At 45.5% G+C, this 12,618-nt stretch overlaps 1 protein-coding gene across 3 annotated transcripts in view; it reads left to right on the top strand.

Annotated features, from left to right (window-relative positions):
• Positions 1-12,618, top strand: part of LOC115113475 (anion exchange protein 3-like) — a 136,025-nt gene that overhangs the window by 109,377 nt on the left and 14,030 nt on the right. For all 3 annotated transcript variants that reach the window (XM_065015908.1, XM_029641200.2, XM_029641179.2), the window contains 3 exons: positions 6,440-6,693; positions 10,109-10,278; positions 10,900-11,073. In XM_065015908.1, the coding sequence (XP_064871980.1) occupies positions 6,440-6,693; positions 10,109-10,278; positions 10,900-11,073 (598 nt within the window). The remainder of the gene's footprint in view (positions 1-6,439; positions 6,694-10,108; positions 10,279-10,899; positions 11,074-12,618) is intronic.

Genomic DNA, 12,618 nt, shown 5'->3' on the forward strand with positions numbered 1-12,618 from the left:
TCCTCGTCACCCCAGGGTGACCCGAGGAGGGTAGGACATGAGCCCACCGAATCAGCTTGTCCCGAACACCAAGCGGCACGTACCTTCGCCCCGCTGGACACTGAGGAGGAGCGGGTTCAGCCCGTAACGCCCGCTCGATATCCGAGTCCACCTCCCATACCACTGGTGCTACCAGCTTTGAGGCGGGAAGGATGGGAGCAGGTTCGGTGGACCCATCCTCCATGTCGTAAAGGCGGGACAGTGCGTCAGCCTTTACGTTCTGGGAGCCCGGTCTATAAGACAAAGTAAACCGGAACCGGGTGAAGAATATGGCCCACCTTGCCTGACGTGGGTTAAGTCTCCTAGCTGCCCGAATATACTCCAGGTTCTGGTGGTCGGTCCAGATGAGAAAAGGGTGCTTAGCCCCCTCAAGCCAGTGTCTCCACACCTTCAGAGCTCTAACCACCGCTAGCAACTCCCGGTCCCCACATCATAGTTACGCTCCGCTGGGCTGAGCTTCCTTGAGAAGAAAGCGCAGGGGCGGAGTTTTGGTGGCGTACCCGAGCGCTGCGATAGCACGGCACCCACCCCAGCCTCGGACGCGTCCACCTCCACTATGAATGCTAGAGAGGGGTCCGGATGCGCCAACACGGGCGCATCAGTGAACAGCGCCTTCAACTTGTTGAACGCTCCGTTCGCCTCTGCTGACCACTGCAACCGCACCGGGCCCCCCTTCAGCAGTGAGGTAATGGGAGCCGCTATCTGGCCAAAACCCGGATAAACCTCCGGTAGTAGTTGGCAAAACCCAAAAACCGCTGCACCTCCTTTACCGTGGTTGGAGTCGGCCAATTACGCACGGCCCTAATGCGGTCGCCCTCCATCACTACCCCCGAGGTGGAAATGCGATATCCCAGAAAAGAGACGGCTCGTTTAGAGAACACGCATTTCTCAGCCTTGACGTATAGGTCATGCTCCAGCAGTCTACCAAGCACCTTGCGCACCAGAGACACATGCGCGGTGTAAGTGGCCGAGTAGATCAGAATGTCATCGATATACACAACCACTCCTGCCCGCACAGGTCCCTGAGAATCTCGTCTACAAAGGATTGAAAAATGGCTGGAGCATTTTTTTAACCCATACGGCATGACGAGGTACTCATAGTGGCCTGATGTGGTACTAAATGCGGTTTTCCACTCGTCTCCCTTCCGAATACGCACCAGACTATACGCGCTCCTGAGATCCAGTTTTGTGAAGAACTGCGCTCCGTGGAATGATTCCACCGCCGTAGCGATGAGAGGTAGAGGGTAACTATACCCCACTGTGATGGCGTTTAGACCTCTATAATCAATACACGGACGCAAACCTCCCTCCTTTTTCCTCACAAAAATGAAACTCGAGGAGACGGGTGAAATGGAGTGCCGAATGTACCCCTGTCCCAGCGACTCCGTGACATATGTCTCCATTGCCAACGTCTCCTCCTGGGACAGCGGGTACACGTGACTCTTGGGAAGCGCAGCGTCTACCTGGAGATCTATCGTACAATCCCTTCCCGGTCGATAAGGTGGTAATTTAGTCGCTTTCACTTTACTGAAAGCGATTGCCAAATCGGCATACTCGGGGGGAATGCACACCGTGGAACCCTGGTCTGGACTCTCCACCGACGTAGCACCGATGGAAACTCCCAAACACCTTCCAGAACACTCCTCTGACCACCCCTGGAGAACCCCCTGTTTCCACGAAATTTTAGGATTGTGCCGGGCCAGCCAGGGAGTCCCCAGCACCACTGGAAACGCAGGCGAATCAATAATAAAAAAACTGATACGCTCCCTATGATTCCCCTGCGTCACCATGTCCAGTGGGACCGTGGTCTCCCTGACCATCCCTGACCCTAATGGCCGGCTATCTAGGGAGTGCACGGGGAAAGGAGAATCTATCGGCACCAGCGGAACCCCTAACTTAAGGGCGAGTCCGCGATCCATAAAGTTCCCAGCTGCGCCTGAATCGACTAGCGCCCTATGCTGGGAAGAGGGAAAAAAGTGAAGAAAAAAGGTTAAGACAAACATGTGGCCAACAGGGGGTTCTGGGTGAGTTTGATGCAGACTCACCTGGGATGATCGAGAAGCGTTCCGCCTGCCATCTCTACTCCCAGACGGACCCCCCCAGCACCGATCAGACGTGTGTCCTCTCCGACCACAGTTGGTGCAGGGAAGGCCTCCTCCTCCGGTACCCTCGGCGCAGCCCCTCCCAACTCCATCGGAATGGGAGCGGAGGGGCTGGGTGGTGGAACGCACAGGACCCTCTCTGAACGCCCGCGGGCAGCCAGCAGATTGTCCAGTCGAATGGACATGTCAATCAGCTGATCCAGTGACAGAGTGGTGTCCCGACACGCTAACTCCCGGCGGACGTCCTCTCGGAGACTACACCTGTAGTGGTCCATAAGGGCCCTGTCGTTCCACCCAGATCCGGCTGCCAAGGTCCGGAACTCCAGCGCGTAATCCTGGGCGCTCCTCCTCTCCTGCCTGAGATGAAAAAGTCGTTCTCCCACCGCTCGGCCGTCTAGAGGGTGATCAAACACGGCACGGAAGCGGAGGGAAAACTCTGGGTAGTGCTCCCGCGCTGAGTCTGGGCCATTCCAGACTGCGTTCGCCCACTCCAGAGCACGACCCGTGAGGCAGGAGATGAGGACACTCACCCTCTCCGCTCCTGAGGGAGTGGGTCTAACGATGGCCAGGTATAGCTCCAGCTGAAGCAGAAACCCTGGCAACCCGACGCGCTCCATCATAAGCCCTCGGTAGCGTCAGACGGAGGGTGCTGGAGTCGAGTGATGGGGAGTCCGGGCCGTGGGTGCCGAAGGTGGAGAGAGGAGACCACTCCTCTCCCATCGGTCCATTCTCTCCATTACTTGATCCATCGCGGATCCGATCCGATGGAGAACGGTGGTGTGGTGGAGAACCCGTTCCTCCATCGATGGGAGAGGGTTGGCTGCTGCTCCTGCTGACTCCATTCAATTTGATTTAGGTGCGGGATTCTGTAATGCTGCGGGTGTCGTGGGTGTGGAGTCAGACGCAGGAGACAGAGAGTGCAATGCTGTGCGTCTTTAATTGCACCAACGCACCACAGGGTACTCACAATAGTAACGACCCCAAACACAGGGAATGAAAATGTACAACGGAAAAGTCACGACCAGGCACTAACACGTACCTCTACAACAGAGCCGAAGGTTACACTGAAATAATCCCGCACAACAACCAGGCGGGCCGGCTGTCTAATAAAGACAAACTAATCATACCTAAACAGGTGCTACCAATAAACATACAAGGAGGGGGAGGAAAGACAATCAGTGGCAGCTAATAGGCCGGTGATGACGACCGCCGAGCGCCACTCGTGACAGGGTCAAATGTTCCACAAGCTTCCCATAAGAAGTTCGGTGAATTTTGGCCCATTCCTCCTGACAGAGCTGGTGTAACTGAGTCAGGATTGTAAGACCTCCTTGCTTGCACACACTTTTTCAGTTCTGCACACAAATCTTCTATGGGATTGAGGTCAGGGCTTTGTGATGGCCACTCCAATACCTTGACTTTGTTGTTCTTTTGCCATTTTGCCACAACTTTGGAAGTATGCTTGGGGTCATTGTCCATTTCGAAGACCCATTTGTGACCAAGCTTTAACTTCCTGACTGATGTCTTGAGATGTCGCTTCAATATATCCACATCATTTTCCTACCTCATGTTGCCATCGATGTTGTGAAGTGCGCCAGTCCCTCCTGCAGCAAAGCTGCTGGCACCCCCGTGCTTCACGGGTGGGATGGTGTTCTTCGGCTTGCAAGCATCCCCCTTTTTCCTCCAAACATAATGGTCATTATGGCCAAACAGTTTTATTTTTGTTTCATCAAACCAGAGGACAATTCTCCAAAAATGTGCAGTTGCAAACCAAAGTCTGGCTTTTATATGGCGGTTTTAGAGCAGTGGCTTCTTCCTTGCTGAGTGGCCATTCCGGTTATGTCGATATAGGACTTGTTTTTACTGTGGATATAGATATTTTTGTACCTGTTTCCTCCAGCAACTTCACAAGGTGCTTTGCTGTTGTACTGGGATTGATTTGCACTTTTCGCACCAAAGTACATTCATCTCTAGGAGACAGAACGCATATCCTTAATGAGCAGTATGACGGCTGCGTGGTCCCATGGTGTTTATACTTCCGTACTATTGTTTGTACAGATGAACGTGGTACCTTCAGGTGTTTGGAAATTGCTCCCAATGATGAACCAGACTTCTGAGGTCTTGGCTGATTTCTTTTGATTTTCACATGATGTCAAGCAAAGAGGCACTGCGTTTGAAGGTAGGCCTTGAAATACATCCACAGGTACACCTCCAATTGACTCAAATGATGTCAATTAGCCTATCAGAAGCTTCTATAGCCATGACATCATTTTCTGGAATTTTCCAAGCTGTTTAAAGGCACAGTCAACTTTGTATGTAAACTTCTGACCAACTGGAATTGTAATACAGTGAATTATAAGTTAAATAATCGGTCTGTAAACAATCGTTGGAAAAATTACCTGTGTCATGCACAAAGTAGATGTCCTAACCGACTTGCCAAAACTATAGTTTGTTAACAAGAAGTTTGTGGAGTGGTTGAAAAATTAGCTTTAATGACTCCAACCTAAAGTGTATGTAAACTTCCGACTTCAGCTGCACTCCGCCAGACTCCAAGACAATGTGCTGTAGGACGTTGGTGTTGTGCTAAAGGCTAGAGCTGCTGCTTTCAAGGAGCGGGGACTAATCCGGACGCTTATAAGAAATCCCGCTATGTCCTCAGACAAACCATCGAACAAGTAAATTGTCAATACAGGATTAAGATTGAATCCTACTACACCGGCTCTGACGATTGTTGGATGAGGCAGGGCTTGAAAACTATTACGGACTACAAAGGGAAAACCAGACGCAAGCTGCCCAGTGACGCGAGCCTACCAGTCGAGCTAAATGCCTTTTATGCTCGCTTTGAGGCAAGCAACACTGAAGCATGCACGAGAGCACCAGCTGTTTTAGATGACTGTGTGATAACACTCTCGGTAGCCGATGTGAACAAAACCTTTAAACAGGTCAAGATTCACAAAGCAGCTGGGCCAGACAGATTACCGGGATGTGTTCTCAAAGCATGCGCGGACCAACTGTCAAGTGTCTTCACTGACATTTTCAACCTCTCCTGACCGAGTCTGTAATACCTACATGTTTCAAGCAGACCACCATAGTCCCTGTGCCCAAGGAAGCGAAGGTAACCTGCCTAAATTATTACCGCCCCGTGGCACTCACGCCATGAAGTGCTTTGAAAGGATGGTCATGGCTTACATCAACACATCCTCCCGGACACCCTGGACCCACTCCAATTCTCATACCGCCACAACAGATCCACAGATGACGCGATCTCAATCGCTCGCCACACTGCCCTTTCTCACCTGGACAAAAGGAACACCTATGTGAGAGTGCTGTTCATTGACTACAGCTCAGCGTTCAACACCGTAGTGCCCACGAAGCTAAGGATTCTGGGACTAAACACCTCCCTCTGCAACTGGATCCTGGACTTCGTGAAGGACCGCCCCCAGGTGGTAAGGGTAGGCAAAAACCATGTCTGCGACGCTGACCCTTAACACTGGGGCCCTTCAGGGGTGTGTACTTAGTCCCTCAATGTGAGCAAGACTAAGGAGCTGATCGTGGACTACAGGAAAAGGTGCGCCGACCAGGCCCCCATTAACATTGGGGCTGTAGTGGGTCGATAGTTTCAAGTTCCTTGGTGTCTACATCACCAACGAACTATCATGGTCCAAAAATACCAAGACAGTCATGCAACCGTTTCAGAGAGACCATGCCACGCAACCGCTTCAGAGAGACCATGCCACGCAACCGCTTGTTCATGCACTGGTGCTTTTGTTTAGGAATACGGCAAATCATGTCACCTGTGAACTGGCTGGTTAAGTTATTATTATCTTTTTCTTTTCAACTTTTTCAAAAGAATCTGTAACTGGACTTTATTCATTTCTATAACTCTATTACTATCAAATATACAAATAAAGTTGATCAAATGGATTACACTGTCATGTTTTTATTGTTACGGAAACTAAAATAGGCTATAGGCCGACTTTTTTTTATCGAGGACTTTGTAGAATTGTACAAAACATATCCTTGACTTCTAGTGTTAACCAACAGGCATCTGATCCATCTCTTTAATTAACCAATCAGATTGTAGTAAAGTGAAGAGGAAAGACGTTACACAATTACGATCTTCATATCACAGGCACAGAACCAGATACTCTGTGTAACGATGTGTGTGTGTGTGTGTGTGTGTGTGTGTGTGTGTGTGATTTTGCACGCATATCTGTGTGTGTATGATTTTGCACAAATGTGTTTCTGCATGTGTGTGTTTATTTATACCTCCCTTACACTTTCCTTTCCCCCCACCCCAGACTCATCGTCAGCAAGAAGGAGCGTCGCCTGGTCAAGGGCTCTGGCTTCCACCTGGACCTGCTGCTCATCGTCACGCTGGGCGCCATGTGCCCTCTGTTAGGCCTGCCCTGGCTCACCGCCGCCACGGTGCGCTCTGTCACGCACGTCAACGCCCTTACTGTCATGAGCAAGGCCACAGCGCCCGGCGAGAAGCCTGTGATCCAGGAGGTGAAGGAGCAGCGGTTGACGGGCCTTGTAGTCGCCGTGCTCGTGGGTGAGGAGGATGCTGTTGTTCTGGAAAGGGTTGGATTGGATATCTAGGTCCTGGGGTGGTTGTTGTGATGTGAAGGAAGGTGTTCCTCATAGTAGATAGAGGTCCATTCTGAGCTGTCTTTGACTATGGTACCTTGTGAGGTGTACTTTACCATTGGGTCTCAGGAAAGTAACATGTAAAGCAAACCAAGAAATTGGAAAATAAACAGACAATGAGTTGACAGTGACTTCAGTCTGGTTGTAGAGGTGTTATTTATCTGTATATAACGACGCTTCCTCTGGTTGTATAGGTGTTATTTATATGTGTATAACGAGGCTTCCTCTGGTTGTAGATGTGTTATTTATCTGTGTATAACAAGGCTTCCTCTGGTTGTAGATGTGTTATTTATCTGTGTATAACAAGGCTTCCTCTGGTTGTAGATGTGTTATTTATCTGTGTATAACAAGGCTTCCTCTGGTTGTAGAGGTGTTATTTATCTGTATATAACAAGGCTTCCTCTGGTTGTAGATGTGTTATTTATCTGTGTATAACAAGGCTTCCTCTGGTTGTAGAGGTGTTATTTATCTGTGTATAACAAGGCTTCCTCTGGTTGTAGATGTGTTATTTATCTGTGTATAACAAGGCTTCCTCTGGTTGTAGATGTGTTATTTATCTGTGTATAACAAGGCTTCCTCTGGTTGTAGATGTGTAATTTATCTGTGTATAACGAGGCTTCCTCTGGTTGTAGATGTGTTATTTATCTATGTATAACAAGGCTTCCTCTGGTTGTAGAGGTGTTATCTGTGTATAACAAGGCTTCCTCTGGTTGTAGATGTGTTATTTATCTGTGTATAACAAGGCTTCCTCTGGTTGTAGAGGTGTTATTTATCTGTGTATAACAAGGCTTCCTCTGGTTGTAGAGGTGTTATTTATCTGTATATAACAAGGCTTCCTCTGGTTGTAGATGTGTTATTTATCTGTGTATAACAAGGCTTCCTCTGGTTGTAGATGTGTTATTTATCTGTGTATAACAAGGCTTCCTCTGGTTGTAGATGTGTTATTTATCTGTGTATAACAAGGCTTCCTCTGGTTGTAGAGGTGTTATTGATCTGTGTATAACGAGGCTTCCTCTGGTTGTAGATGTGTTATTTATCTGTATATAACAAGGCTTCCTCTGGTTGTAGAGGTGTTATTTATCTGTGTATAACAAGGCTTCCTCTGGTTGTAGATGTGTTATTTATCTGTGTATAACAAGGCTTCCTCTGGTTGTAGATGTGTTATTTATCTGTGTATAACAAGGCTTCCTCTGGTTGTAGATGTGTAATTTATCTGTGTATAACGAGGCTTCCTCTGGTTGTAGATGTGTTATTTATCTATGTATAACAAGGCTTCCTCTGGTTGTAGAGGTGTTATCTGTGTATAACAAGGCTTCCTCTGGTTGTAGATGTGTTATTTATCTGTGTATAACAAGGCTTCCTCTGGTTGTAGAGGTGTTATTTATCTGTATATAACAAGGCTTCCTCTGGTTGTAGATGTGTTATTTATCTGTGTATAACAAGGCTTCCTCTGGTTGTAGATGTGTTATTTATCTGTGTATAACAAGGCTTCCTCTGGTTGTAGATGTGTTATTTATCTGTGTATAACAAGGCTTCCTCTGGTTGTAGAGGTGTTATTGATCTGTGTATAACGAGGCTTCCTCTGGTTGTAGATGTGTTATTTATCTGTATATAACAAGGCTTCCTCTGGTTGTAGAGGTGTTATTTATCTGTGTATAACAAGGCTTCCTCTGGTTGTAGATGTGTTATTTATCTGTGTATAACAAGGCTTCCTCTGGTTGTAGATGTGTTATTTATCTGTGTATAACAAGGCTTCCTCTGGTTGTAGATGTGTAATTTATCTGTGTATAACGAGGCTTCCTCTGGTTGTAGATGTGTTATTTATCTATGTATAACAAGGCTTCCTCTGGTTGTAGAGGTGTTATCTGTGTATAACAAGGCTTCCTCTGGTTGTAGATGTGTTATTTATCTGTGTATAACGAGGCTTACTCTGGTTGTAGAGCAGTTATTTATCTGTGTATAACAAGGCTTCCTCTGGTTGTAGAGGTGTTATTTATCTGTGTATAACGAGGCTTCCTCTGGTTGTAGATGTGTTATTTATCTGTATATAACAAGGCTTCCTCTAGTTGTAGAGGTGTTATTTATCTGTGTATAACGAGGCTTCCTCTGGTTGTAGAGGTGTTATTTATCTGTGTATAACGAGGCTTCCTCTGGTTGTAGAGGTTTTATTTATCTGTGTATAACGAGGCTTCCTCTGGTTGTAGAGGTGTTATTTATCTGTGAATAACGAGGCTTCCTCTGGTTGTAGAGGTGTTATCTGTGTATAACAAGGCTTCCTCTGGTTGTAGAGGTGTTATTTATCTGTGAATAACAAGGCTTCCCTGGTTGTAGAGGTGTTATCTGTGTATAACAAGGCTTCCTCTGGTTGTAGAGGTGTTATCTGTGTATAACAAGGCTTCCTCTGGTTGTAGATGTGTTATTTATCTGTGTATAACGAGGCTTCCTCTGGTTGTAGAGTTGTTATCTGTGTATAACAAGGCTTCCTCTGGTTGTAGAGGTGTTATTTATCTGTGTATAACAAGGCTTCCTCTGGTTGTAGAGGTGTTATTTATCTGTGAATAACAAGGCTTCCTCTGGTTGTAGAGGTGTTATTTATCTGTGTATAACAAGGCTTCCTCTGGTTGTAGATGTGTTATTTATCTGTGTATAACGAGGCTTCCTCTGGTTGTAGAGGTGTTATCTGTGTATAACAAGGCTTCTTCTGGTTGTAGAGGTGTTATCTGTGTATAACGAGGCTTCCTCTGGTTGTAGAGGTGTTATTTATCTGTGTATAACAAGGCTTCCTCTGGTTGTAGACGTGTTATTTATCTGTGTATAACGAGGCTTCCTCTGTGATTAAAACTAACCAACCTTGTATTTACGTTCCTGTTTGGTGTTCCACCTGAACACAAAGCTTGTCAATTTTTTGTTCTGGATGAACATTTAGTCCTTACTTAACCTTTAGTTCGATCTTAATATTTAGTTCTGGTTTAACATTTAGTCCTTACTTAACCTTTAGTTCTATCTTAATATTTAGTTCTGGTTTAACATTTAGTCCTTACTTAACCTTTAGTTCTATCTTAATATTTAGTTATGGGTTAACATTTAGTCCTTACTTAACCTTTAGTTCTATCTTAATATTTTGTTCTGGGTTAACATTTAGTCCTTACTTAACATTTAGTTCTCGTTTAACATTTTGTTCTGGGTTAACATTTAGTTCTCATTTAACATTTACTTCTAGATGAACATTTAGTCTTGGGTTAACTGAGATTGACTACCCTACAGATCCCTAGGCAACCTAAATGTCACACATTTGACCTTTCACCTTTGACTTTCCCTAGGCATGTCTCTCGTGATGACAGATGTGCTTCGTCACATTCCGCTGGCCGTGTTGTTCGGGATCTTCCTCTACATGGGCGTCACGTCAATCACCGGCATCCAGCTCTACGAGCGCATCACTCTCATGTTCACGCCCGCCAAGCACCACCCCGACCACATATATGTGACCAAGGTGAGCCCTTTACCAGAATATGATGGAGAGTCTAACCACATATACTGTACGTGACCAAGGTGTTCCCTCTACCAGAATATGATGATCTGTTTCTGTTATAGATGTCTGGTTTCTATTCCTGGTCTGTTTGTGATTTTATTGAGATTGTGTGTGTTGGCTTAATTTGAAATAAAACATTTAAAATATATATAAAAATCAATAACAATATGATGAAGTTGCCCCAAGGCATTGATATAATGTCACTTTTCTGATCAATGTAAGTAAAAGACTAGAGGAGATCCACCCAGTAGATGGAGCTCAATCCATCTAATTCTATATAACAAATTCCATATGCAGGGTACCAACCATTTTTTGTCCATCTATCTGTCTGTATGTCTAGCATGTCAATTGTCCTGCCCAGAACATTATCCCTAAATAAATTATTTCCAAACACTGTTAATTGGCAATAAAGTATGAATTCAATACAATTTGTAACACTGTACTTAAAGCATGCAGGTATAATACATTAGGATGCCGTTTTAATGGATTGTAAAAGGCTTGTCATAAGCATGTATAGCCCCATAATAGAGTGTGTGTGTGTGTGTGTGTGTGTGTGTGTGTGTGTGTGTGTGTGTGTTGCAGGTGAAGACGTGGCGTATGAACATGTTCACCATCATCCAGCTGGCCTGCATCATGTTGCTGTGGGTGGTCAAGTCCACCGTGGTCTCGCTCGCCTTCCCCTTCATCCTCATCATGACCGTGCCGCTCCGCCGCCTCATCCTCTCCCGGATCTTTGAGGAGCGTGAGCTCCAGGCGGTAGGTGGACATTCCTGGAATGATCTGAATTCTGGCCCAATCATCTGGTCTGGGCATCATTGGGTCGCACATTAGAAGTAGTAGCATGGCCCTGCCTACACCTAACAACTTGCTTTTTAAATTAGATAAGCAAAAAATATTCCACTTTATTTGGAACAGCAAACCAGACAAAATTAAACAGCCCTATTTATATAATTAATATGAATTTGGAGGGCAGAAATGATGAAATGTTAAAACATTGGACCTCTCAAGAAAGGCTCCATTCATTCAAAACCTATACTTAAATCCAAACTGGTTCTCTAGCACACTGGTTCTCTAGCACACTGGTTCTCTAGCACACTGGTTCTCTAGCAAACTGGTTCTCAATCCTGGTCAAGGGGACACAAACGGGTGCACATTTTAGTTTTTGCCCCTAGCACCACACAGCTGATTCAAATGATCAACTCATCAAAAGGCTTTGATGATTTGAATCAGGTGTGTAGTGCTAGGGCAAAAACCAAAATGTGTCCCCAGGACGAGGATTGAGAACCACTGCTAGCAGATTAGTAAGAATGTTTCACCCCGTGTTCAAGAATGTCCTTTTTCCCCTTTATTCAGATTACAATCTCTCACTTTCGTTTTTTTAACAATGAAATAATCTCCAAAAGATCTCTATTTTTAAAACAGGCAATAGAAAGCTGGTTGAAATTTCAGTTTAATCCACCAGAAAAGACTAAACAAATATTAGATAAAATATTAGGGTTAAACTAAAATAAACAAATTGGTAAAGATATATTTAAAATATTTGAGGGAAAAAAATAAAAACAGCATAATCTTGGTAAATTATGTCATAAATAGGACTGGTGGTGATATTTCAGACATCCAGTTAGCAAATGTATATGGAAATATCTGCTCTACTCAAAATCCCATCCAACTTATTGCAGCAGTACCTCAAACATGGAGAAGAAGTGGAGAGGGAAGAAGGTAAGGAATGTGTATGTCGGCCCTGCATTAAAGACCAAAATTGTTATAAGTAAAAAAGTATACCAAGTTTCATTTAAGGACCCAAAAATTGACAGCTGCGCCTTACATGTTGCAAAATAGTTGGAGGAGATTTTCGATGTACCGATTCCATGACCCATGATTTATGAACTGATACACAAAACGACACAGAATGTCAAATACATGAACAAAAATACAAGCGCAAGCAACAATTTCAATGATTTTACTGCGTTACAGTTCATATAAGGAAATCAGTCAATTGAAATAAATTAATTCGGCCTTGATCTATGCATTTCACATGATGGGGCAGGGGCACAGCCATGGGTGGGCTTGGGAGGGCTTAGGCCGACCCACTCACCTACTGGGGAGCCAGGCCCAGCCAATCAGAATGAGTTTTCCCCCACAAAAGGTCTTTGTTACAGACAGAAATATTCCTAATTTTCATTAGCTGTCTGGCTGGTCTCAGATGATCCCCAGGTGAAGAAGCCAGATGTCCTGAGATGGCGTAGTTACACATGGTCTGCGGTTGGTCTCAGACGATCCCCAGGTGAAGAAGCCAGATGT

The sequence above is a fragment of the Oncorhynchus nerka genome, linkage group LG3 (assembly GCF_034236695.1).
Source record: "Oncorhynchus nerka isolate Pitt River linkage group LG3, Oner_Uvic_2.0, whole genome shotgun sequence".
NCBI lineage: Eukaryota > Metazoa > Chordata > Actinopteri > Salmoniformes > Salmonidae > Oncorhynchus > Oncorhynchus nerka.